At 42.0% G+C, this 26,447-nt stretch overlaps 1 protein-coding gene across 1 annotated transcript in view; it reads right to left on the minus strand.

Moving 5' to 3' along the window:
* STK32C (serine/threonine kinase 32C) overlaps nt 1–15,122 on the minus strand; it is a 208,801-nt gene extending 193,679 nt beyond the window's left edge. The window contains exon 1 of the mRNA XM_054983368.1: nt 15,032–15,122. Within this exon, the coding sequence (XP_054839343.1) occupies nt 15,032–15,122 (91 nt within the window). The remainder of the gene's footprint in view (nt 1–15,031) is intronic.
* Nucleotides 15,123–26,447: the final 11,325 nt, after the last annotated feature.

Consider the following 26,447-nt stretch of genomic DNA (forward strand, 5'->3'; position numbering starts at 1 on the left):
TGCAAAGTATAGTGGCAATCTGCAGACAGAGGAGTGAGCGCTCTAGGCCCACTAAGGGATCAACTACATGGAACAACTTCCTCCATGTTTATTTTTTGTGAATTTAGTTGCTGGGATTGCTTTATCAGAGAGGGGAATGTGGTGTGGTGTTGAGTTTTGTGATTATTATTACTATGTGTATGATCCACCTGGTCAATGTTTTTTGTTGATATTAGTTGGAGATTACAACTGGAGTCTGTTTGTACAGTACCAAGTATCCCTCATCATGATACTGGATGCATCTAACCTGCCACCATCTTCTTGAATCTGATGTCATGAAAAGGATTATTCATATTACGCACTTCTTTATTCAAAATATCTGCTGTGCCAAGTTAAACACCTCATCGGCTCAACAATTGGCTTGCAATTCAGAACAAACAGCATGTTGACGACCACTGCACATCTGCATCAAAAACATTCGGCATGAGTGCTAGCTGTGCAACTGATGCTGTTGTACATTCACAATTTTAGAGGCTTGCAGATATTGTATATGACCCAAGGTTGTTACAGGCAAATCATACAGTATTTGTAATAAACTACTCAGCATGCATACACTGCTTTTGTACCTTTGCAACCAGTAGCATTAATCAAGCTGGCACATTTACTTATAGATCAAAACATTTCTATTCCACCCTTCCTTTGGAGGCTCAAGGTGGCTCAGAACTAACCAGATCAAATTACAGGTCCCAGGCAGCAGTGTGAGAATGCATAAATTCAATTTATACAAACATGAACACACTTAGCATTGGGAGGGAGGCAAAACAAGCAAAGATGGAATACTATACAAAAGCCATGCAGATCCCACACCACCTTCACTCCAGCAGAGGCAGTCAAGGAAACAACCCATTTGGAAGTTGAACTTTTTGTTCCTGTTGGATGCATTAGACAAATGGGCAATGAAGACACTCATTACAAAGTATTTGCAATCCCAACCAAAAGAACATGAGCACCAAGTTAGCTCAGCAAAGTTAGAATGGACAGACATAAAGCCTCCTCCCACCGCCCTGCCCTCAAGCAGGAATGAAATACTTTAAATTGATGTTTAACATACAACCAAGATGATTAAGGAGCGATGGGACGGGGAAAGCAGCGTGAGAATGCAGAGGCACAGAACATTTCCAACCCAATTTCAACCATTTGAAAAATAATCCAGTATTTTTTGAGTTTACAGGGTTCTGATCATTTGTGAATGAAGAGCAATCCACAAAGAGAGGAGACTAAATATCACAATTTGAACAGAACTTACAGCCTAATCCAATACATGTTTATTTGGAACTACATCCTACTCAAATCTGGGATGCTGAAGACTTTACTTCTTTCTTTCTCCTGAATAGGGACCCAAAGTGGCTTACATCATTCATCACTCCTCTATTTTATCCTCACAACAGCCCTGTGAGGTAGGTTAGGTTGAGAATGTATGACTGGCCCAAAGTCACCCACTAAGCTTCCATAGCAGTGCAGGGATTCCAACCTGGGCCTCCCAGTTCTTAGGACAACACTCTAACGATCAACATGCAAACTTATCTTGACCAAAGCACACGAAGCAAGTTCCTGATTGCATCGCCACAGCACTGTCAGTTGAAATTCATCTCAAGTACTGTGCCACATAGCTGTGCACCTGTGCAGTACCCACTGGTGCTACAGGGGGGCATGGTTTGGTAATAAGTAACAAATGTTGCAGTTTGTGGAGCTTTTATATTTGCATACTCTGAAATAAATCCTCTTTGTTGCTGGCTTGTATCTCCCAGAGTTATGGTCAAGTCATTAAAATCACCATCTTGTTAAACATACAATAACTCACACTACATCCCTTCTTTATGACTGTACATTTGAGTGAATTCTTTAAATAACTTTACAGGGGCCATTGCATACTTTTTGCTCCTGCACACTTCCTGAATTCGTCATAAGAACTAATCGCAAAATCAATTAGGCTCATGGGCAGACACCAAAAGCACCCAGGGTCATGTAAGTAGTAAATCTCCTCAAAAATCTCAAATAGATTTTATTTCTTTTAACTATGTGATTTTTAACAATTAGAGGGAGCAGAGCAATGAAAGAGGGCAGCAGCAGCAAGGAACTGGCCTGTAACCAAGCAAATGAACACATCCCAATGTGTTCAGATGAATCCACAGTTCAGGAAGAAGTTGGTTCTCTGATCACAAAAGACAAATGAAACCAGCTGGCTATCAAGTCTATCTTATTTAAACCAATGAAATTTATTCCTAAGTAAGTATGCATAGGATTGTAGAGTCGATGATCATAGCTAATATTTGCAGGATGTTTATTGGCTGCAATTCAGGCAAATTAATTCCTATGTACAGCAAGATGTTAATGCTAGGCTTGAAGAAAGCAGAAAGCCCAAGGCATATGACTTTTCATTTCATAAATAAAATGGCAGCCTCCGTAGTATGTCTGCATTACAGTCATGGTATACAACAAGTCTCACAATTCCCTAAACCATTATCCCCAATACATACCAGAGCTGTGTGTCTCATCTTTTAGCCTACTATGACTTTATTCAAAACTGGAGATTATTTTAAGTACCTTACCCTTTCCCCCCAAATTTCATGTAGGTTTCCATGGAAATAGAAAGAGTACTGTGGCAACCTAAAGCTCAGCCACCAAACTCTAGTGAGTTTCAAGAGACACTGCTGGTAAAAAAGACAAGTTCTATGTTTCAAATGCTGCTTACAGATTTCAAGGGCCTGTAGGGACAACAGACTCCTGAAGACTGAAGTGTTCTAAATATGTCAAAGGAAGAAGACAGGAAAATCTCTTCCAGGTGTTTACACATTTCAAGTTCAGATAGTATTAGAGAAATTACTTCTCCCAATTAAACAAGATATGAGGACCTGAATGTTTTCTCCAGTTTTTATAGCAGCTGGTACTGTAGCACAAAACAGTTGAATTGCTGCCTTATTCAAAACAACATCAAACAACATGAGAAAATTCATTTCATTTATTGCATTTATAACCCACTATCTGATCAGAACACCCTACGTATAACTTGCAAGAGGTTTTCCATCCAGCAGTTTACAGGGAGAGATTTACTGAACTTCACACAGAAATGCATCATGTGATTTCAGAGAGTTGTGAGGGGGGAAAGTTTAAAAAAAAACCTACTAAGGAAGGTGAAACTGAATGCTATGTTCAAGACATGGGCCTGTTATTTTGAATTCAACTCAAAGAAGTTCAAATATTTTGCATATACTTTTATTACATCACCAGATGGATTCTTCCATTGACTTCCAGTCACATTGTGTTGTTTATATATTAGCTTGGTCCCAGAAGATGAGATCCAATAAACCACCTGCATATCTTATAGGAAGCCTATAGTAGTTCATTTAGAAGTCAATGAGCCTTTAGTAAGAACATTTAAGAGGAATCCTGGACAAACTACTGCTTTGTAAACCCATGAAGAGTTTTTGTTGGTTGACAAAAATCACAGTGAGATGGAATGGGGTGGGGGGTGGGGGGAGGGGCTGCAAAAAACTGAAAATACTGAACTGTAGACCTGAAAATGTGTTGGTTACTTACATGTTCAAAAAAAGTCTTGCCGAATGACTTTTGGGCTATCACAGTTCTCATAAAGCAGGATCCTGAAAGTTCCCAGTTTGGGCTTGTATTGATAGCCAACCATTATTCGTGCTTGCCTCATCTCTCCATGTCCTCTTTCACACAGAGAAGATTTGGCAGAGAGATCAGTCTTTCACTTCATGCTGAGCTTGGGAGACATTCAGAAGCAGTGAGAATTTCTCATGCTGCTTCTGAATGTCTCTGAAGCCCAATGGGAGGTGAGAGACTGGGTCTTTCTGTTCCCTAACTTCTCTATACATACCAGAGAACTTGGGAGAAAGGAACACTCGTTCTTTGCCACCCAGCACAAAATGAGAATCACTTATGAGTAGAGATAGGCACGAACCGGAAAAAAAACGAATCATGTGGTTTGTAGTTCATCAAATTTCATGAACCATGAACGTTCATGAACCTGCCCCTGGTTCATGAACCGGTTCATTTGGTTTGTGAAAATGTCACATCCAGGTCAGAAAATCATCACTTCTGGGCCAGCAAAAGGTCACTTCCGGGTCAGAAGAAGGTCTGTAGGAAGTCCATCCCCTGTTGCCTAGGAAACTGATTGATTGGCACCAGGCTGTCTGCAGTGACGAACCAAAAAAACGAACCAAATGAACCAGCCTAAAGTTCGTGGCGGTTCGTCAGAAATGGGATCTGACGAACTGTGGTTCACGAACCATGAACCGGCCTGGTTCATGCTTAATTTTAGTTTGTATTTTGGTTCGTGCCCATCTCTACTTATGAGATCCCTACAATATGCTGAGAATTCTGGGAAGGGGAGGAGTCTTTGCACTGATCCTGGTCATTCAAGGACAAGAAGTTGCCAGAAAGGTTTTACTTCATTTATATCCCACCTTTCTCCCCAACAGGGACCCAGTGCAGCTTATACTGTTCTCTTCTCCTCCATTTTATCTTAACAACAAATCTGCAACGTAGGTTAAGGATGAGAATATGTGACTGGCCCAAGGCCACCTAGCAAACTTGCATGGCAAAAGGAGGATTTGAGCCTGGGTCTCCCAGATTCTAATCCAACACTCTAACCACTATACCACAACTGCTGCGTGGTTATCTGGAGACTAGCTTTGTGCTCCCCTGTTATTACCAGATGTGGGGAAAGGAAAGAGAATCCAACACACGCAAAAACTGAGCTTTCAATTGCAACTGCTATACAAGGAGGTGGAAGATTTGGGTACATGCTAAGTGATTTGCTAACAAATGAAAAGTTTAGGAACTAACTGATTAGAACAATCCAGTTTCTACTGGGAACACAGGATAGCATCTCCTTAGATATCAAAAGACCTCTCCTGTACTCCTAAACTCAATATACTATGAGAACTGGAACTGCTGTTTAAAAACTGTGCAGCAGGATCTCTGTGGACCGGCCACTATAATAATTTAAAGAAAACTGTAGATATAACATAAGCACGGATGAAATTCTGAACAGGTACAGTATCTATTCATTTCAAAAGAGACAGAATCACACAACAGTTGAATTCAGTTTTGGGGATTCTGAAAAAAATATAAAGCGTACAAAACATCTTTTGACTTAACTGGAGCATTTTACTGAAACATTCTTAGAGCCATTCAAAGGTTAACGCAGGAAGTATGAAAAATAAAAAAGTGCAAGCTATAATCAAAGACTGCACTAAGAAGTGGATTAGTCAGGGAGCAGGTGCCTCATCCTTTCTTTATCATCCATTCTGATTAAGTTCAACTGCATGTAGGCTTCACACAAAGATACAATACAGAATAAAACCAAGAGCATTCCCAGGCAGCATTAATTTAGGGGGAAATCAGGAATGCTGCTTCAGCACTTCCAGCCCCCGCAATCCAGATGTGTACTGGTACACCAGCCCACCACTTGTACAAACAGCTGCACCAAACACCAAGGCTGAGAAACGTTTGGTCCTGGGGAACTGTTTCCTGCTTAGATTCTGCACTCAGTAGATCCAGAGGAGTTAGCCGTGTTAGTCTGTAGTAGCAAAATCAAAAAGAGTCCAGTAGCACCTTTAAGACTAACCAATTTTATTATAGCTATAATAAATAATAATAAATAATAAATAATAAATAATAAAATAATAAAATTGGTTAGTCTTAAAGGTGCTACTGGACTCTTTTTGATTTTGCACTCAGTAGGACAGTGTTATTGCCAAACAAGGAACACAAGTTGTAGGTTTGACCCTTAAATACTGGGCAGCCTTCTAAAGAAGCAATCCCAAGGGCATCTGCTATTGTCAAAGCATTATTTGTTTGTTTAAACATTTATACCCTGCCTTTTCACATAGTTCATGGTAGTTACAAAATGATTTTAAACATTTCCAATTAAAAATCAAGATAAAATCTCTCCCTCTTAAAAGACGTCTGAGCTTCATACCCCCTTCATACCCCCTGGCAAATAAGCAAGCTTCGCAGCAGCACCTCCTGAATACCTCAAGGAGATGGCTCCCCTCACAGGCTCAGGGAACCCACTCCACAAAGCAGGAGCCATGATGGAAAGGACCTGGGCTCTGTGGGTCCTTTCCCAAATGGGTCACCCAAAGTGGTGGGACATCCAATAAATTGTAGTTGGAGCACTGGAACATATGGAAGGAGACAGTCCTTTAAATATGTGGGTCCCAGATCATGTAGGCTTTTAATGGTCATTACCAGCACCTTGAATTGAACTTGGAAACAAACTGGCAGCCAAAGCATCTGTTTCAAAATGAGTCACATATGTTCTTGGCAGCTAGCCCCTGAGAGTATTCGGGCCACCGCATTCTTGACCAGTTGTCGTTTCCAGATTGTCTTTGGGGCAGCCCCACATAGAGTGTAGTAGAGTTGCAGTAATCCAGCCTGAGGTTATGGAAGCATGGATAACCAGATCAACTGAGTCTAGGTAGAGAGAGAGTTGGTGCACCAAACGCCCCTGCTAAAAGTTGCTCTGGGCCACCACGCTAACCTGCTTTTAAAGGAATAAGGCAAGGGCCATGAGAACCTCCAAGCTCTTGATCTGTTTTGAGAAAGCCAGTTTCACTCCATCTAGGACAAATGGATTCAGTTCCTCTAGACCATCAGCCTTCCCAACCAGCATTCTCTCTGTCTTGTCTGGATTCAGCTTCAGTTTGTTCTGCCTTAGCCACCTGGCCAAAGCCTCAAAGAACCAGTTCAGAACCAAGACAGATGCATTTGGAGGCCTGGACAATGAAAACTAGAGCTGAGTGTTATCTGCATTTTGATGACATCCATCCCTAAAACAATGGACCGTCTCATGGGTGATGCTGGGAGGCTTTCACTCGTTCCACTGCTCCTAACAGCAGCCAAGCAGTGGCCCAGTGTGTACCAGCAAGCTGGTCCTGAAACTTTCTGAGTTCCTGGTTTGACTCTACAATGCACAATCAAGACCGCAAAAAGACATCTATGCTGCCCTGTGAGTGCACAGGATTGCATTAAGTACCATTCCTGTTGTCCAAAAGTATTCTAGCTGTTAAGTTCCAGCAGCTGAGAGTCCGTCAGTGTTGGCCCAGTTAAAGTGTTGGGAGTTCAATCTCTCAATCACCTTTTTAATCTAATCTATCTCCTACAGAGAGAGAGAGAGAGAGAGAGAGAGAGAGAGAGAGGAGTGTGTCATACATGCTGATCTGAACTCTTGGGAGGAAGAGCAGGATATGCACATGATTAATTAATTACCACAGTCTGAAAGACATGGCAGAGAAAATTTGTCCTTTGTTTGAGTGTTGGCAGATAGGAAGGTTATACAGGTCAATCCGATGAGGAATTCTACTTTAGAGAAGAATTTTATAGAAGAGAACAGAAAGATACACAATATCATCAGCCACATGGTACGTATCTGATTTTAATAAATGTGAAAATAAACGAAGAAAAACAAATTTAATCATTACCATCATGGAGAAGTTTATGTTGCTAACTGAGGCTGTAGTAAAAAGGAAACCCCAGCTTTCCAGAAGCCAGTATGGTGAAAGTCAGACAACCTCTAATAGTAGAGTCTAAACATATTTGTACTTCTTCTGCGTATTTGTTCCACTTCCTTTTACTTCCATTATCTCATTATTAATAAAAAACAACTTTTATTTGACAAGTTGGCTTAAAATTTGTGATTAAGGGCTGAGGAACCAAGGCGAGCTGCTTAACTTGGAAGTGCCCTACACTCTGAAAAGGTGACATTCCCAGTCTAATTCTTCTCACAGTCTGATTAGGATTGATTCATTCCCCAAGAAATGAAGTCTTGCCTGATGGGAACTTGACAGGAGCTAAGAGCTAGCTTACTTGCTTATGTTGGTTAATCAGGGTTACCAGGTCCCTTTACCCAGCGCTCACCTTCTCTGTGTTCCTCACGCATGTGCAATGATGTCACTTACGGGTGATGTCATCACACAGGCACAAGAACACATACGTGCTTCGCAGCAGGCCAATTTGGGCCTCAAACGGCCCTAAATCGGCCTGTTGCGAAGCACAGGATGTCACTCCTGAGAAGGTATGTTGTCACGCCGCCTCAGGAGTATACTCAGGAGGCTCATTCCCATACTTCCCCCCCCCCCCCGCTGGCCAGATGAGTGGTTGCAGGGTGCGAAGGATGGGAGCAGGGAATCCCCCACGCCCTCCAGGGGACTGGTGACCCTAGTTGGTTTGAGGAGCAGCAGGATTCACTAGCACACCTGAGGGACATGTCACAATATGGCCAAGGAAGCTGGTCACTGCAGTAATTTCTCCCACATTTCTCACTTGGCCCTGAAAAGTAGCACAGACAAACTGAGGAGCTATTCTAATGACAGCAAGACCACCTTATTCCTGCCCAGCCACAATGGCTACAAGTTGTCATCCTCCCTTTCACTTGCTCAACTATCCAGGAAGCAGAGTAATGACAAGAAATCACAAAAGCTGAAGATTGCTCCTAGTACTGGTCCCCCCCTTCCTTTATCAGGTAGGCTGACCCCAAGAATTTACTTCAGCCTTCATTAACCTTCAATAAGGGAGGTGAAAAATCTTGAGCCAGCTGTGGAAGGATGCCATCTTATTACACAACAGCTCTCTGAACACAGGCTTATCCGAAGAAAGTATGTTCATTCTTCGGTCACTTGCTATATACCAACCCATCTTTCCACTTATTTTTTAGGTTCTGCCCTTTTAATTTTGGTTAGCGTTAATTCAAACCCATCTAAAAAATTTTGCTCTGCTATTTTTTTTTATACCAACTATTATATTATGTGGTCATAATGGAAGCACTTCTTTCATAATATTACCTCTCTCCTACAAAATATAAAGTATTAATTGATGTTTTATTTAAGGAAATCCCCAAAATGTCTTGAGGGGTCTCCATAGCAACCATGCTGTGCCAGTAAACAGGAGCAAGCCAGAACAATGCTGTAACCGCTTCCATATATACTAATAAGTGATTATTCCTTTTGAAAAGCAGTAACTACTGAAAATATGCTTCTATGAAACGTTAATGTAATTATCAAAACATTACATGGTAGCACCTTCCCTTTTTTATGCATCATAATCTACTTCTTGGCAGCGGCGCCTCACTTGAAAACATACTGTAGAATTAGATAGCAAATCAATATTTAGAAGGGAATTTAGAAAGTTCCATATTTGTTAGAATGAGGTCCATTTCGGCAATGCCAGCATACTGTCTACTCCTGGAACACAACAGTCTTTTTTTTAAAAAAAGAAAAGAAAAATAGCATTTAAGAGCCTTCCTTTGGGTACTCACAAGGATACAGCAGAAATGCCTGTGTAAATCATTATTTGGGGTTAATTATTTTGAATGGGCTCTTAAAAACCTGTTAATGAGTCCCCAAAAGCTATTTCTTAATTAAGACTCTTTACTAGCCACTACATAGCAAAAAATAGCTCCTTATTTACACAGGCGGCATAGACACTTACTAAGGTTAATTTGAATGTCAGCGCAGATTATATTTTTTCTCTTATTTATTCTCACCTATAAATTCAGTCTCTGTTATTCCCATTTTGTAGCAGGAATCCGATCGGAGATTTGCCCGGGGTGAACAGGGGTTTGAACCCAATTAACTCTAGCCCTGTACAAATGACAGCCCCACACGATCACTGAATGTGCGGGGAGGAAGAGTGGGCACGAGCACACTGGCCCAGCCTCTTGTGCAATTTCCTGGTCTTCAGGGCGACTGCACAGAGGAAGTGGCTGCGTGAACTCTCCTTCCCCATGATCAAGGACATTCAGAAAGTCATAGATTCTCAAGACGAATCTCTTCCTTGTAAATGAGGGTGCAATTGGCTTCAAAGAGTTGACTACAGTATCTGAAGTCTAAACAATATGGTGAGAAAACTCTAGTTTACTTTCCTTTGAAAACTTAAAAGTAACAGAGGAGGGGGGACAGGATTCAAGAAACAGTGCAGTAGGAGCAAGTGTTTAATGTTTACTCCTACACATTTTTCCAGATATTGGGAGACAAACGTGCCAGCATGAAATGGGCGCACAATTGTTTTCTCTTGTGAGACCAGCAGCAGCTTGGAGAGGTGACCTGGGCCAGAAAAAACGTAGGGGAAGTTAAATTCCTCGGCCTCACAGGTCTCTTCTCACTCAATCTTTTCCTCTCCAAAGCTGCTTGGGGTGGGGGGCTGTTCATAGACCTTCTGCCATCTCATCTAGTTTGGCCTTTGAATATATAAATCACAAGCCTCTCCTATGCATGATAAAATCAATCTTATAGCAAACAAAATCAGGAGGCGTATGAAGATTTCAATATAAACTTAATGGCATGATTGATTTGAGACAGTCAAGAAGGTTCTTGAATTCTGCCGCTTTAATCCAGCTGGATTACCAGCGGCTTTACAAGTATACAGATCAGTTCCAAATTACTTGGATACTTTTATTGATTCTTCAAGTCATTCATTCATAAATAATGTTTGTTCTTAAATCTTGTGCGGTAACTCAATCTAAGTGACTGAAGATTTTGTAAAGAGAACTAAGGAATCTATCCTGTTCTCATTTGCTCAGCTTTGTTCCCCTAAACCTAAAGGCATCTTTGCATAGCAGCAGTGCTGGAAGTTTAATATACAAGCATAGTTTCAGAAAAACCTGTCCACAAATCCAGTCTCACTTGCTCAAGTGACCTGGGCTTCTGGCAAGCTGCTCCCAGCCTTCTGGCAAGCTGCTCTCAGCCTCTGCCCTCTGCCACCACTGGCCTCTGCCTCTCCTGCTCCCCAGCATGGGGCAAAGACTCTGGGAACAGGCCCAGGAGGCAAAAAAACCTCTCAGGCTAGCACGCAGCAGGCACACTCCCTCCAGGTGCAATGATGTGACTTTTTTAAGTGATGTCATCATGCCTGGCTGTGGACATGCACAGGAGCATGCCCACCACTGGGTGAGATGACATCACTTAAGGAGTAGAAAAGAGCAAGAGTCCAGCAGCACCTATAAGATTAACAAAATCTGTGGTAGGGTATGAGCTTTTGGGAGCCACAGCTCACTTCTTCAGATAACACAGATATCACTTAAGGAAGTGAGGTCATTGCACCCTGCCAGGAGAGTTTATGCGCTCTGTGCATGCGTGAGAAAATCCAAGCGGTAAGTGCCAGATCCCACCCCTCCCACCTGGAGGGTAAGGGGACCTGGCAACCCTATCCCAAGCAGCATATAGGTCCCCTCCTTAAATCTTCTCAAGTGCACTAAAGAACCCAGTTCCAGGCAGTGGGACAGATTCATACTGTTTTTTACCTTCTCCACAACCAAGCAAGGCAAGATACAAGAGCCCCGTGGCACAGAGTGGTAAGCTGCAGTACTGCAGCCCAAGCTCTGCTCACAACCTGAGTTCGATCCTGGCGGAAGCCGGGTTCATGTAGCCAACTGAAGGTTGACTCAGTCTTCCATCCTTCCGAGGTCTGTAAAATGAATACCCCGTTTCCTGGCGGTAAAGTGTAGATGACTAGGGAAGGCAATGGCAAACCACCCCATAACAAAAGTCTGCCAAGAAAACGTTGTGATGCGACGTCCCCCCGTGGGTCAGTAATGACTCGGTGCTTGCACAGAGGACTACCTTTACCTTTTACCACACCCAAGCATAAATAAGACTCAGGAGAGGGGAAAGGATGGGTAGAAATCCCATTTACAATTGGTCAGTAATGCAAGCAAACATTTGTGGCCCTCTGAATTTAATTTAGAAAGTAGTACAAAAGCACAGGACCTATTTGTTCAAGTGAGTCTACATAGGGTAAGGCTACAGGATTTGACTCTTAATTCTGTATCATTTCTAATGTTAACAAATACACAGGGAACAATCGTGAAGATTATTAAGAATCAATTTCAGCAATGTGCTGGACCGGATATTGTAAAAATGTTCAACTTGGGTACGATCAGTGCAACAGAGGATTTTAGGGACATCCTCTTGCTATGAGATACAGCCAACAAGTGTTGTCTATGGTTGTTGTGGGTTTTCCGGGCTGTATTGCCGTGTGTTGCCAAGTGTTGTCTACTTTAAGTCAGGTCAGCAGGACAAATACATCTAAAAGCAGGACCATTATGGACCTAGTTCCTGAACTATGCAGCCTCCTCTCTAAAGAGGGCAGACAATCTCCCTTTTATCAGGGTTCTGAAAAAGAGATGAAATCTTTATTTTTCAACAAACATTTAGCAGATGCAGGTTTATTAGTGATTTATGTGAGTGTACTGTGAACAGTACCATACTAAAGAGTTACACACTTCTATGCTCAAGAGAGTAACTCTGCTTAGGATGACACCTTAAGACTTATATTCTACTTTTGTTATTCTGCTTTTATTTAAGGCTACGCAGATTATATTTAATTGATTAGCCCACCCACCTACAAATTAGTATAAAAATACCCACTTTGAGCTAGTTATGGAAAGGGCTATATCAATATTTTAAACAAATTAATGAAACACATGTAAGACTGCAGCTCCTGTTTATGTGAATGCAAAAAATAAAAATTTCTGCTTACATAATCTTGCGTGAGTCCTCAACTCCTGTATTTGCACTGCTCATGAGCAAGACTACATGGGAAGTTTTCTCTGCGGTCAACCCCATTGCATCAACAGAACTGTTTCTCAGAGAAGCTTCTTGAAGAGATACATAGAAAATGTCTTGAAAAGATACATTACAAGCAAACGATACTGGTGTAACTTGAAAGTTTATGCACATTCCCCTAACTATTCAAACCTGCTTGCACCTTAACTCCCCAAGTGAGTTCAGCAAACAGAGACTAGCATAGCAGGACTTTGAGAACAATCCTTCATGTGTCAAGTTGGCCCTTCCCATTCTGGTTTTTTCATATTCACAATAAGCAGACATATGACTGGGAACAGGCACTGGAAAAAATATCGCAAGCCACTACACTGTTAAAGAGCTTCTAGATTTGCAAAACGTTTTCCTTATAGTCATTTCTCAGAATTTATTTGAGGACAAAATCAAAAAGAGTCCAGTAGCACCTTTAAGACTAACCAATTTTATTGTAGCATAAGCTTTCGAGAATCAAGTTCTCTTCTTCAGATGCATGATCCGAACTGCATCTGAAGAAAAGAACTTGATTCTCGAAAGCTTATGCTACAATAAAATTGGTTAGTCTTAAAGGTGCTACTGGACTCTTTTTGATTTTGCTACTACAGACTAATACGGCTAACTCCTCTGGATATTTGAGGACAGAAACTGTTTGAAATTTAACTGCTTAACAGAGCTGAATATAGCACATCCTTTTGTTTTCTGATCCGTTTATGATTCACAGTGCATACAGCAGGCAATCTGATCAACTTCTTTGCTCAGAGAAACCAAAGCACGGTTCTGGCAAGATAGTTCTCTCAACGAACATGGAAAAATTGTTTTTGAATATTTGTATGATCCAAACTAAATATACTAAAAATTCCAAAATGTAAATCTTTACATAATGTTCTGTCAACTCAAAAAAGAGAGCAACCCAAAGTAGGTCTACTAAGAATCGGACTCCGGTGTATTCAGCGGCGCTTACTTTCAGGAAAGTGTTCGTACGATTGCAGGTATCGTGATAGATGATCAGAGTTTTAATGATTATTCAATGCCTTCAGAATTCAATACAAGGATGAATTTGCCTTCAAATATTTCCATTTACATTGAAAACCATCTGTGAGTCGGCTGCTGCAGGGTACTGATGATCTGTAGCTACTTTTCTTATCACCCCTGAGCACCACTGTAAAGGATAAACACTATCAGTGCAATCCTAAAAAAGAGCGATGCTCTTGTAAATCCACTGAAATAAATGGGTGTGAAACAGTGTAACTCTGCTTAGGATGGCACTGAGAACTAGGAATATATGCAAAGGACAATCGTACCAATGATTAATCGCCTATCCTCCCCCATCCCAAATGTTAACCGTACATGAAACACAACTGTCCCATGTTCAGGGTAAACAAGCCCTGATCTGCCTTGCAACATACACAGGTCGATCCTATGCACGCCTACTCATGAGTAAACCTCACAGAGGTCTGTGGGACTTCCCCCCAGGGACAATGCACATAGGAGGCGCAAACCTTGCAACGCAATCTTATAGAGAGTTATTCCAATGTAAACCCGTTGAGTTCAACTTTGCATAGGATTGCACTCTTGCCTCTCCAATTATTCAACCCAGTCTGAAAAAACCTACTTCAGGGATTACCACTCATGCACAAGCAAGAAGGAAAGCTCATGATTGGATATCATCTATTTCCTGAACCAGTGAACCAAACTCAACTGCCGCAGAAGCCGGCTTTACCCATTCTTCAAAGGAGAAGGGGGGAAAGAAGCATCTGGTCTATATCGACTAATCCCCATTATCAAATCTTCACGGCTCCGTAGCAAAACCCGTCCTCTAATCCACTGCCATTTACATGCGCCGACGCCTAATCCCATTAGCCCCGATGGCTTTATCCAGTTGCAGCGAAATTAAAAGAAACTTTAACACTCTTGGAGGACATGATCCGAGATCTCCTGTTCTAGCAGGAAGAATCACCATCGGTCACCTTTACAGAGTCCAGCTCCAGGACTACAAGTCAAGAAGGGTGCCACAGTTGTGTTTGTCTAAGTTACGGGTTCGTGCTTAAGGACGCGGTGCTAAGCGCATGGTTGACACTTGCTTAACTCAACGCAGGGAAAGAGAGGGAGAATGGATCTCCGGAGCCCTGCAGAACTTCAAGCCCCCTTGCCCCGCCTGGGGTCCCTAAGATTCGCCTCGTCTCCCGCCCGCCATGCACCCAAACTGCCTCCAACATTGCCCGACAGTCCGTTGCGTGCACCCAGCCCCGCGGCCACCCCCAAAGCAGTTCTGAGTTTCCAGCGATTTCCCTTGCATGACTTCCCGCACCGTTTCTGCCTCCTTTCCTCCAACCCACCCTGCCCGGCTGGGCGAGCTGCTCCCTCGCCCGGGACTTTTGGAAAGCCCGTCTGAGAAGTGGCGGAGCGCCGGGAGCGCGCCTGGTACTCACCATCCTCCTTCTCGTCGAACACGGGTCTCTTGGAAGAGGAGGACGAAGTGCTGGCGCCCATCCTTTTCTTCCACTTGCTCCAGTGAAACATTGGCGAGGGAGGCGAGCTGGCATGCCCTACGCGGAATACTGAGGACGTCCCGGCAGGGGCGCGGCGGCGGCGGCAGGCGAGCGAGACCCTCCAGATGGCTCTGTGCCGGGCGCGGGCGTAGCTATATAACGTGGCGGAGCGCCTCTTCCCCCCGGCCAGCCCCTCGCGTCTCTCTCGCTACGCGCTGCCTTTTGTCTGCGCGGCGCGCACACGCCCGGCTCGGGAGGGAACTGCCCCGGCTGCGCTCCGCCCGCGGCTCGGCGGCTCGCTGGGCTCTCCTCTCTCCCCGCGGGGTCCCACCCCTCTCGGCTGCCGTCTCGGGAGGAGGCGCGAGCCCCTCCTCAGCTCCACCATCTCCGGCCGCGAAAATCCCAGCGCCCGAGCATCGAAAGCAGCCGGGCTGGCTTCAAGCAGCCGAGCCCGTCCTAGGCGCGAAGCCCAAGCGCCGCTAGTGGCGACCCGCTTCGTTCCCTCTCGCTCCCCAAACCTTCCTTCGCGGTCAGTTTGAAACGGCCTGACTCCGGAGCGGAGAGTGTCCCCGAATGAACGCGAGTGGCAGCGCCCCGGTGACCGGCTAGGTGGCGCCCGAGGGGTGCAAACGCGGGGATTACCTTTAACCTTCTGAGATCATCGAGATGCTGCTTGTTTGGGGGGGACGTAGCAGGGTTGATGGGGGGGGGTTAATACGGTAAGGGCGGGTTGCCTGCCTGATGCCAGCCCCTCCTTCCTCCGGATTTTCTTGCTTTGCTCTTTCGAAAGGAGAAAAAAAAATAGTGGGACTTGCAGAGGGTTAATCTGATGCAGCAAGAAACGGCCTCGGGGTACCTTCTTGTGGTGGCAAAAGCTGCTGTGAGCCTGAGATGCATGAAGTGTTAGTTGACAGAGAAAGATATACCCAAAGCTACAAACAGTGAGAAGGCATTTATTACAAAGACAATCAGAAAAGCCCCGTGTTCCAGGGCATAAATATGTACCCCATTATATTGCAGAGTAGAGGTATGTAACATACTAAAACCTACCCAAAGCCTCTTTAGTTATGTGACCTAAAAATCAATAATTCATATAGACAACAAACAAATGGTAAGCTAGCTCCAGAACCTATTTTCAATGTGAAGGCACAGGTGCAATCACAGATGTCTTTTGTACATGTGCAGAGTGCCATGCTATCACCAGTAAGGGACTCCATAACCTCTACACTGAAGAGATTTGGGGAAGAATCATTCCGCACAAGTACTCCCATCACCACCATTCTGCACAATAACACCACATTTTCTTTACAGTTGGATTCTGTATTTGTTCAGACAAACTTTTAAGAGAAAGTTTCAAATACGTTCATCTGCTGCCATGTTTAAAAGCTGAAAACAATGAAAGAATAACTTAGATCACAATAGTGAGTTTCAAGTAATTTAGCTTTGCCATCCTAAACAGAGTAAACCCTTTTAAGCCCACTGGCTTCAATTGATTTAGAAGGGTATAACTCCACTTAGGACAGCACTGTTAATTTACTACCCACTTTGAACAACTCTTTTGGTGGGATAGATAACCCTGCTTTTTACCACGTTTGCATTGTTTTCAATTAGTACTGCTAATTAATTCACAGCGGTTTCCTTCCTCTTATTTAACTGTTGGTTTCAATTACATGCTGTGCACAGCAAAAGAAAAGGCCTAAAAGAGCTGATAGAGAGAAAAGGAGTGTTCAGTTTAATGTGCATCCAGGTAGAGTATTGCATATATTTAGCTATTTTAAAATGCAAACATAAATACCTTAACAAAAATTAAAGGCACATAATGGATATCTAATTTCCCAAACAGCTGCACAAAGGCCCAAATTAAATCCCACTTTTATTGTGCAAACAAGATGAATTGTCTTCCTTTCAAATGACTGAGATTATTGAGAACTGCGAAGACATTAACCTGACAGATAGGAAAATAAACATTTTATATTGCTTGGCTTCCACAAAGTGGTTATGCATGCCCTACTCCTGTCCCTATGTATCTTTACTTAGAGGTAAATGACCCTAAGCTCAATGAGGCTTACTCTCAAATATGAGGGTTTTTATTTTATTTTTTATTGATTTTATTTAAAACTTTTATGTCACTTTTCTACCCTAATAAGATCTCCAAGGTGGTGAACATCAAAACATTAATGTGTTTCAACATTAAAACAGCATTTTAAGATACAGTATATATAAAATATTTAGACAATCAAACACGTAAGCACATGAACACATATAACAACACAACCAGGGAGGAGATCCAATAACAGTTAGTGGTGGGATGCCAAACAATAACAACAACAACAACAAAGGCTTTACCTACTGGCGGAAGACAACAACAGGGATGAATCTCCCTGTAGAGGGAGTTCCAAAGTCTTGGATTGCAACCTTCAAAATACTTATCCCATTAGGTCTACTGGCAATACAGTTGCAAAATTACATGAGCGCTTTAGGGCTAAATTGCTGGTATACCATTACCACCACATGAGAAATACAATATCATTATTAGAACAAAGTCCAAAGGAGTAAGCTTGATTGTTGTAACATAATAAACAATGAAGAGTTTTATGGCACTTTAAGAGCTAACAGATTTATTATGGCATAAACTTTTGTCAACTAGAGCCTCCTTTATCAGACACGTGAAGTGTTTTCCTCAATTGACAGATGTTTCCTTTAAAAGATGTACCACAGCTTTATGCATGTGGCCTTCAAAGTGGCTAAGAAACAGATATTGAAAACAATACACGGACTAAAACAATTGACAAAGCAATTTTACAACTATAAATAAACAGTACCAGTATTCAAACAATAACTACCCGCGGAAGGAAGTTAAATGTTGCTTAAAAGCTTGAAAGAATAAAACAGTTTCCCCCAAACGTCTTAGAGAAATCAAAGGAGGTGGCAGAGTAATCTTCCATAGATGCCACAACAGAAAAGACCCTGTTCGGTATAAGCCACCCACCTAATGTCTGCTGAGCACAAACCGTCTTGTGTGAGTTTTCTGTTGAACCAAAAACTATACTGGCATAAGCCAAGCACATAAACATCTTGGCTTGGAAAAGGGACTTACTATTCAGATGTTACACCCTGCCATCTGTTAAAAATGACCTCGCAAACATTAATCAAGGGGAGAATGGCCTCTGTTCTAGTACTCAATTCTCCATCTTTCCTTTGCAGTCTGCATTATAGGTTCTGTGTGGAAACAACCCCTTCGATCCTGGGTAATTAGATTACTGGACAGATCCTCCTTTGGTAGGAAATGTGAATAGCCCTCACTTTTGGAGAAACTCCCCGTTTCTGAGAGACCTCATGAAATATGAGCTAGTGTGGAACAAGCCTTTGTCACTCTTTTGCCACAATCATCCTGTTCTCGGAAGGGTGATCAGGGAGATGGGGAAGACATCTTGTGTCTTGCGTTATAGGTATCAAGAAACTGTGCTTTTATTTCTTTACTTTCTGTATTCTGTATTCCTCACTTCTGGTATTTCCCCATTCACTTATTTATACATGCAACAGATAAATCCTCCCCTCATTTGTTCTTTGATTCCAAGAGATTCTCACCACCCTGCTGCTCAAGCACACAGTACTAACTGTGTGGGGATACTTTTCCCTATCTCACATACCTTGCTCAGGCTTCATCAGGGGTCCCCCACCTTTTTGAGCTTCTGGGGGCACATTTGGACCAGCAACAATATGGCTGCCACAAAACAGCGGCTGCAGGAGATAAAACCAGCCACAAAATGGCTACTACATCTTACCTTCAGTCACACAATGAAAATCCTTGTGCTGTGGAAAGAGTTTCTGCCAAAGCAATGTTTTTTTAAAAAATCTGCTCAGCCAATCAATACTCCAATGGCCAATCAGAAGTCATGCTTTGCAAAAGTCCCGCCTAGTTCCAACCACTTTCTAAAAACACTTGGTGGGCACCAGGAAAGGTACTGGCGGGCACAATTGTGCCCACAGGCACCGTGTTGGGGATCCCTGGTCTACACCCAAGAGAAGAATTATTGTCTGGCCCAGAGCAGTTTGTTAATATACTTAAAATCTCTAGGTGGCAGCAGAAATTACTAAAGGGTATTTTTGGGCCCAAGGGGCTGGGCTTCCTGCATAACTTCTTATATGTGAATACCCAAGAGAACCAGAAATTCAGTAGCTACAACTGTATCACCATAGCAAGTTTGTGGAAGTATTTTTTATCATTTTATTCATAATACTGCATATTTTTCAATTTAGGCAAGGGGCTATGACTCAGTCGTAGAGCATCTGCTTGGCATGCAGAAGGTCCCAGGTTCAATCCTCTGAGTAACCTTGAGGTTAGACTATTGAAATGCATTCTGCATGGATCTGCCTTTGAAGACAGCCCAGAAACTCCAGTGGATACGGAATATGTAGCTTGGTCTCTGTTAGAAAGTAAGTAGAGAGTGCAAGTTACACCTGTTTTGTGGTTGGTTACTGATTAACCCTTTATGGCCTGTGGCCCATGTATCTAAAGGAGCGCCTCTCCTGATATGACCCCCTGTGACACTTGTGCTTACCTGGCAGAGTCTGCTGAAGGGACTACCGTGCAAGTGGGTAAGATAGGTATCTGCCTATGGCCTAGCATTCTCTGTTGTGGCTCCCGCTTTGTGAAATGCCCGTGGTCCATAAACTTCTGTAATTCCAAAGAATGTGTGAAACGAAATGTTAAAAAATGTTTTTATAAAGGGATAAAATAAAACATAATTACTCATGATGGCACTTTGATAACAGGACTTGGGCTGTAGTTTATGGTCCTGTTTACTGCATCCATGTTGTTCTTGCATTATTTTCTCAGTTTGGTAATCCAATTTTTGCATTATTTATGATATTTTATGTCTTAAATTGTTTTGTACTGCATTGTTTTCTAATTGTGTAATCCAACCATATTGCATTGTGTCTTACACCGTTCCTATTGCATTGTTTTACATCTTTGTAATCTAACTTGAGTCTCGGTGAGAAATGCAGACTAGAAATAAAGTAAATTAATAAATTAAAAATCTCTGGCATCTCCATTTAAAATGATCAGGTAGTAGGTGACCTGGTTGACCCAGGCTGTCCTAATATCATAATCTAAGCAGGGTCAACCCCAGTTAGTATTTGTATGGAAGACCACCAATGAAGACCAGATATTAGTTCCTTGGAACCAATTCATTTTCCCTGCTGCTGTACTTCAGCTGCAGGAAATGTAACTTTAAAAATCTGGTGGAGCCCAATGTGGCTCAGAAATGCAGTGTAGGTGGAGGGACTTTTGCTCCCCCCTCCCATTTTAGGGTTACCAGTCCCCAGCAGGAACAGGGGATTCCCTGCTCCCACCCTCTGCCCCCTGCCACCACTCACCTGGCTGGCAGGGGGGAAAGGTGCACAAACGGGCCTCCTGGGTGAGCTCCCGAGGTGGTGCAACGACATCACTTCCTGGGAGTGACATCATTGTGCCACCCCAAGAGCGCTCCTGCACTTCAGAGTGGGCCAATTTGGGCCCCAAATATGCTGAATTGAAGTGCGAGCGCATGCTCCTGCACCTGCCCGATGTCACCTAGAAGTGACTTCACAGGGACACAGAGAAAGTGAGTACCAGGGGGCCCCCTCCCAATGGGAGGGAAAGGGGACCTGGCAACCCTACCCCATTTTCCTAAACAGAAGTAGCAGGGAGTAGGATTCTCTCCTTTTTGAATGCAGCAGCAGCAGCAAAAAGAGGGAAGTAACTCCCTACTTAGGCCATTTGGGGTGTAGTTTGGTCTTAACTATGTGATACTGACAAATAGCTTTAAACAAGTTAAATATGAACAACATTTAAAGTATCTTGCACAACAGTGTATAAACCTCTCTAACAGTTTCTAGAACAAACTAACATCATATGATCTTAGGGCAAGACCATAAATTCCATAGTTCCTTAACACTGTTAAATGTAATGGAATATCTCTAAACTGTAAATTCTAAACATAGTGTGTAGGAAACTCACAGTTCTGATTACGGCCAGATTATACAGTCAAGAGGATGAAGTGGTAAGGTATTTATAACAACTGTTTGTGTTGAAAGAATTTATATAGCCGCTACTCTGTCTACCATATCAACAGTCCGCCTTTCAGCTGTAGTAACTCCCAAGGCCATTTATAATAAAATTAAAATAACTCACATTTAGAACAATTTAAATCTAAAAACCAATGGGAAAAAAGTCTATAGTAACTATAGCAACCCAACATTTTAATCAAAAACAACAGCAAAAATCAGAGAGACCTTTCGGTAGGGAAATGAACTATATGCTATGCTATTGGGTACTGTCTGCTGATGCAGATATGCGCCTAGTAGTAAGTTTTCACATTGATAAATATGCCATGTAAATTTAATCTTTATGCTCAACTTTATGCTTGCTTTCACATTTTCTGCCCATACTCTATTGTATTTGTTCATTGAATGTCCTAACTGTGGTTTGTTATTGTGCTTTGCACAGTGAATGTCCTAACTGTTGAATATATTGTGTTTCACTTGCACTGTGTAATCCACCTAGGATCTCAGTGAGAAAGGTGCAAACAAACAAGCAAGCAAGCATGCAAACAAACAAACAACCCATTTGATCCAACTGCAACTATAGTGGAAAAGGCAAGTTTTCATTCCAGTCTAAAAAGATATGCGAGACTGTGGGGGAAATCCTAAGGAGGTCTACTCAGAGGAAAATCCCATTTTTTTCAATGGTCTTACTCCTAGGAAAATGTTTTTAGCATTGCAGTATGTTCCAGTCCAATAGTTAGTGGGAAAGAATCCCAAAGAACTGAGGCCATCACAGAAAAGACTATTCCATTCTGAGGACAGTTTAGCAATCACAATTGATAGCATGTAGAAGGAGGCTTTATTGGCAGATCTTCATTTCCCAAGGGAGTTCATATTGGTTAATTGTTGAATTGTTGTTTTATTAATTTTGTTGTATTTTTCTCCTCTTAGTCATCCTCTCATCACCCTGTGAAGGTTCCAAGGATCCTGTTGTAACTTAACTATGAACCCAGAAACAGGGCTAGCCTGACTCCATAACTAGACAGGCCACAAAGGCAGTCTAGAGATCTAGAATCTAACAACTGTGGAGAAAGTAGATGAGAAGTGCCGTCTAACTTGTATCACTGTATATTAAGACTCAAGTGCAGGGAGTATCTGAGAATGGCAGGAATGTCTAACTTCATAGAGGCTGGCAACATTATTCAAGGACAGATGTATTGGTGGAGGGACAAAAGCTATTCAGATGTATGAGAAACTTGTAATCACTAATTCTACATAGGCTTTGTCAAGACGAGAATTAACAAGACTGAACTAACTATTGTTATGTTTCAAGAAGATGTTTCAAATATGGATAACCTTGTGTTGTGTATGAAGTCAATAGATAATAAGTTAGCTGAGAATTTGAGTCTTTGAAGTGGGACAGACAGATTTTGGAAAGAGAAGGCTCTGAAACCCTATAAATATGACAGGCTAACTTTATCAAGTGCTTCTTCTTTGAAAAGGCTCCTTGACCTTCCTATCTCTGGGTGAGATACTTTTTTGGACTCATGTAATTGCTCTTCTTTCATGATCTATGTAGTTATAATGGATGGTATGATTTTCTGTTGATTGAGTCAATATTAAGAATACTAAATAATTATTTTGTAAATAATAAAAGCTTAAAATGAAAGCAGAGACTCCATAATTGTGTTATTTGTCTACAATACTTGGTAATAAACCTAAGATGTTATCTGTGGTGTACCTCTAGCCAGGAGGTAAATGATTTGATATAGAAAAGCTAACTAGACGCTCAAGACTTCATAAGTGCATGCCTAAATCTGAATTAGTCCTGAACAAGTCAACACAAGCATCCTCCTGTGATGGAGACAGCTGTTTCCAAATGGGTGCCCCCTGTAGACACAAAGGTGATGCCTTCTGGACTCCTCTGAAGCCCTACTTACTCTACTGAAGGGGAGGAAACCGAGGACTGGCTTTGGGGGAGGATGCTATGGGGAACAAGCAAGTGAGCACCAGGAAAGGCATCAGTGGGCACCACAGTACCCAGGGCAGGCAAGTCACCACATAGTAAAGATGCTGATTACAAACAACATTTCAAATTTTCTAATAATTAAATTCTCAGTATCCACATCCTTGGAAATATATGTGGGGACTGAGATGATATATCACTTGGTTGCTCAAGAAATGTGGTTTACTATGGAAACATTTCCTTCTACATCATCTGCCATATACCAGATCTTTATTCTCCAGAACAATAAGAGAGCACGGAAGCAGGACAAACAAGCCAGGAACTCATTGCACCAAACATAGGGTTGCCATCCTGCAGGGGAAAAAAGTCCTATCTGGGGTGCTCAAGTTTTTCAACTGCTGTATCTGGTGGTTTCCCAAGGACTACAGCTGGCAATTACTTATAGTACTCAACCAAATCTATATTTTACCCCATCTCACATTTCGAACTGTTCATTAGCTTTACCCCCTTTCAAATATATTTTTAATCTAGTCACATTTAATTGTTACAGCTGAGCTAAGAAATGGTAAAATTGCTATAAAATTACTTCTTCAGGACTTAACTCTTAATGTTCTGGGCCCTGAATTAGTTTTCATTAATGTACAGCTACCATTTTCCTTGACCTGGATAGCCCAGGTGAGCCTGCTCTTGTCAGATCTCTGAAGCTAAGCAGGGTTGGCCTTGGTTAGTAATTGGATGGGAGACCTCCAACGGAGACCAGGATTGCAGAGGCAGGCAATGGCAAACCACCTCTGTTCTTATCTTGCCTTGAAAGCCCCAATAGGAGTCACCATGAGTCAGCTATGACTTGATGGCGCTCTCCATCACCATCATCACAGATGCCATTTACCTTTTCACACAGGTGTTTAATTTGCCTGACTCCTGCTCCTCACAATTTTGTGATTGGGTCTGTGATGCTTCATAATTGAAGCTCTCTGGTGCTTGCAAAGCTCTTCATGCATATTACATCCCCTTATGATGCTGTGATAGGGGGGGCATGTGCCCCCCTTGTTTATATAATTAGGTTTGGCAGTATCACAAGTATTTTCATCCATTTAACAACTTGTCAGCCACATATGCCTCTTGCTTTATGCATCTTTCACTCACATGTCTATTTCCACTATTTGCATGTTCTCTATTTATGCAAAAATCAATCCAGATGTCTCATTAGGAAATTCAGGACATATGCTACTTGCTTTTGTTAGTAATTAATTAGTATTTACTTACCAGTTAAAGGACAAGGGGCTGCTTTTGGTTTTCTTCATGTAAGAATCTTTGCTTAGAAAATCATACATAAAAACATCCTCCCCCATTTTTCTCAAATGCATCCTGATTTATATGAAAGTGATACACCAGAGCAGCTGAAATACTTACAATAATCCTAGACTGAATGGGGGGGGGGGCGGTGCAGGGGGAAGCAAGCATTACTTTTTAATAGTTGATCCCCACCATTGTCAATATGTCAAACTATATTTTCATCTCAGGACAATGTATGGGACTTTAAACTACGTGTCAACTTATTCCTGAAAGTCGGGCTTTAGGAAAATACAGTGCATTAAAAGGAAGTTAGTTTCAATACTGATGCCAAAAGCTTGGATCCAATGGAATGTTTCCATGAGCAGAAGGATTTCCATCCGCAGAGGATGATTTTCTCACTTTTCCTTTCCTGCCGGCAAGCCAAAATGCCCCTTGGGCTGCAGCAGAAGGGGGAAGGCAAAAAATTTGCATTCCATGGGGGGGAATCTGTCTGTTCATGGACCTTGCCCCCTCTCTGTGAGAGTCTTCCCTAGCTCCCTGTGAGACATCTTTCCGGTCAGGAAAAGGCACATGTCATTCTTAGCATTCCAAAATTCTCATGAGAATCTAGGAAAAGAAAGGAAATGTATCTCTCTCTGCTCTGAAATTTCATAAAAATTAAAACAAAGGGTGCATAAAGTGCCCATCACAGAAAGTAATAAAAATATCAACAGATCAAGGGCATCAAGGGCAATTAGGCAGGGAAGACAGAGCATATCTCTCATCCAAAATGTCTTGGCTTCTCTTATGGATATATAATAGTAGTGCAGCCCAAGCTCTGCTCACGATCTGAGTTTGATCCTGGCGGATCAATAAAATAAAATATAAACAATAAAATAAATAAAATAAAAATAAAAAATAAACATAGTGCCCTTTAGTTCAATATCCCTCCCTCCCCCAATGGCAGTGGGATTTTTTTTTTAGCTTCCAGATGACATCATAGTGCAATCATCTGCCTTCTGGGTTTCTGCCTGCCTGAAAGTGTTGTTTTTCAAACCTACTTTGGTACAATCTTTGCAAAAAGATCATATTCACATCAGGTTTGGTCACTGTCTAGACAGAAAGGCGCAGATTTTCTGGCTTCCCTGCCCACATCTACTGCCATTGTTTCCCCATTTCCCATTATGCTTGCTATTCCCCATCTCCACCACAGGTTCTTATTTGCAAAGGGATAGTAGGTATATTCCTGTAGTGTTATAACACTATAACAATATATCTACAGCACGTGTTTTTTAAAAGTCAGCAAACGGGAGGGAAATGGGAGGGCACGTGGGGATACCACAGATAATACCCCTGGCTGGACCCTGTCCATTGCCACTGAAAATCCCTCTGCATTCACAGTGGCAATGAAATGAAAGAGCAATGGAGAATCTCTTCTGGAAGTAGTCTGGGAAGGGGAACAAATATTCAATAACGTAACATCATTCCACTGAAAACTATAAGTATGAAGAAATACAAAACAATGGTGATCTAGCTAACAGGTGACCTAAAATGTGATTGTATTTATTAAGCTTAAAAGAATCCTTGAATATAAATTATGATGATAGTTTCTTTTCCTACAAAAGGGTGATGAGGGAGATTGCAGGTTATTATCTTTATATATCTATATGTATTTAATTCCTGTGCTTATTTCTTCTGCTATGTTTTTCCTTTAGAATTGTAATAGTAAATAATAAACATGCATGCTTTTGCATCCTTTTATTTAAAAACTGTCTTTATGCTCCTTTAGGGAATACAATCATTTCATGAAACTGACACCCTCCTGTTTTTCTCTAAATATGCCTGTTTTGTTGACTGGCAATTTGAATTCTGTCTTTCATCAGTTCTTTGTGTCTCTTTGGCAATTGCTGTCCTGTAGGCTGTAGCTCATGCACAGATGTTGAGCTAAATGGATACACAGAAGGAATCCTAAAGGTAGCAATAAGAGGAGACACCTTAAGAAACCCATCCCGGCACGGCTTGTGATATACACACTGGGACAACTAAGGGGAACTGCACTGGAGTCTTGATTTAACAGATCCTCAT

This window comes from Eublepharis macularius, chromosome 6 (assembly GCF_028583425.1).
Source record: "Eublepharis macularius isolate TG4126 chromosome 6, MPM_Emac_v1.0, whole genome shotgun sequence".
Taxonomy (NCBI): Eukaryota; Metazoa; Chordata; class Lepidosauria; order Squamata; family Eublepharidae; genus Eublepharis; species Eublepharis macularius.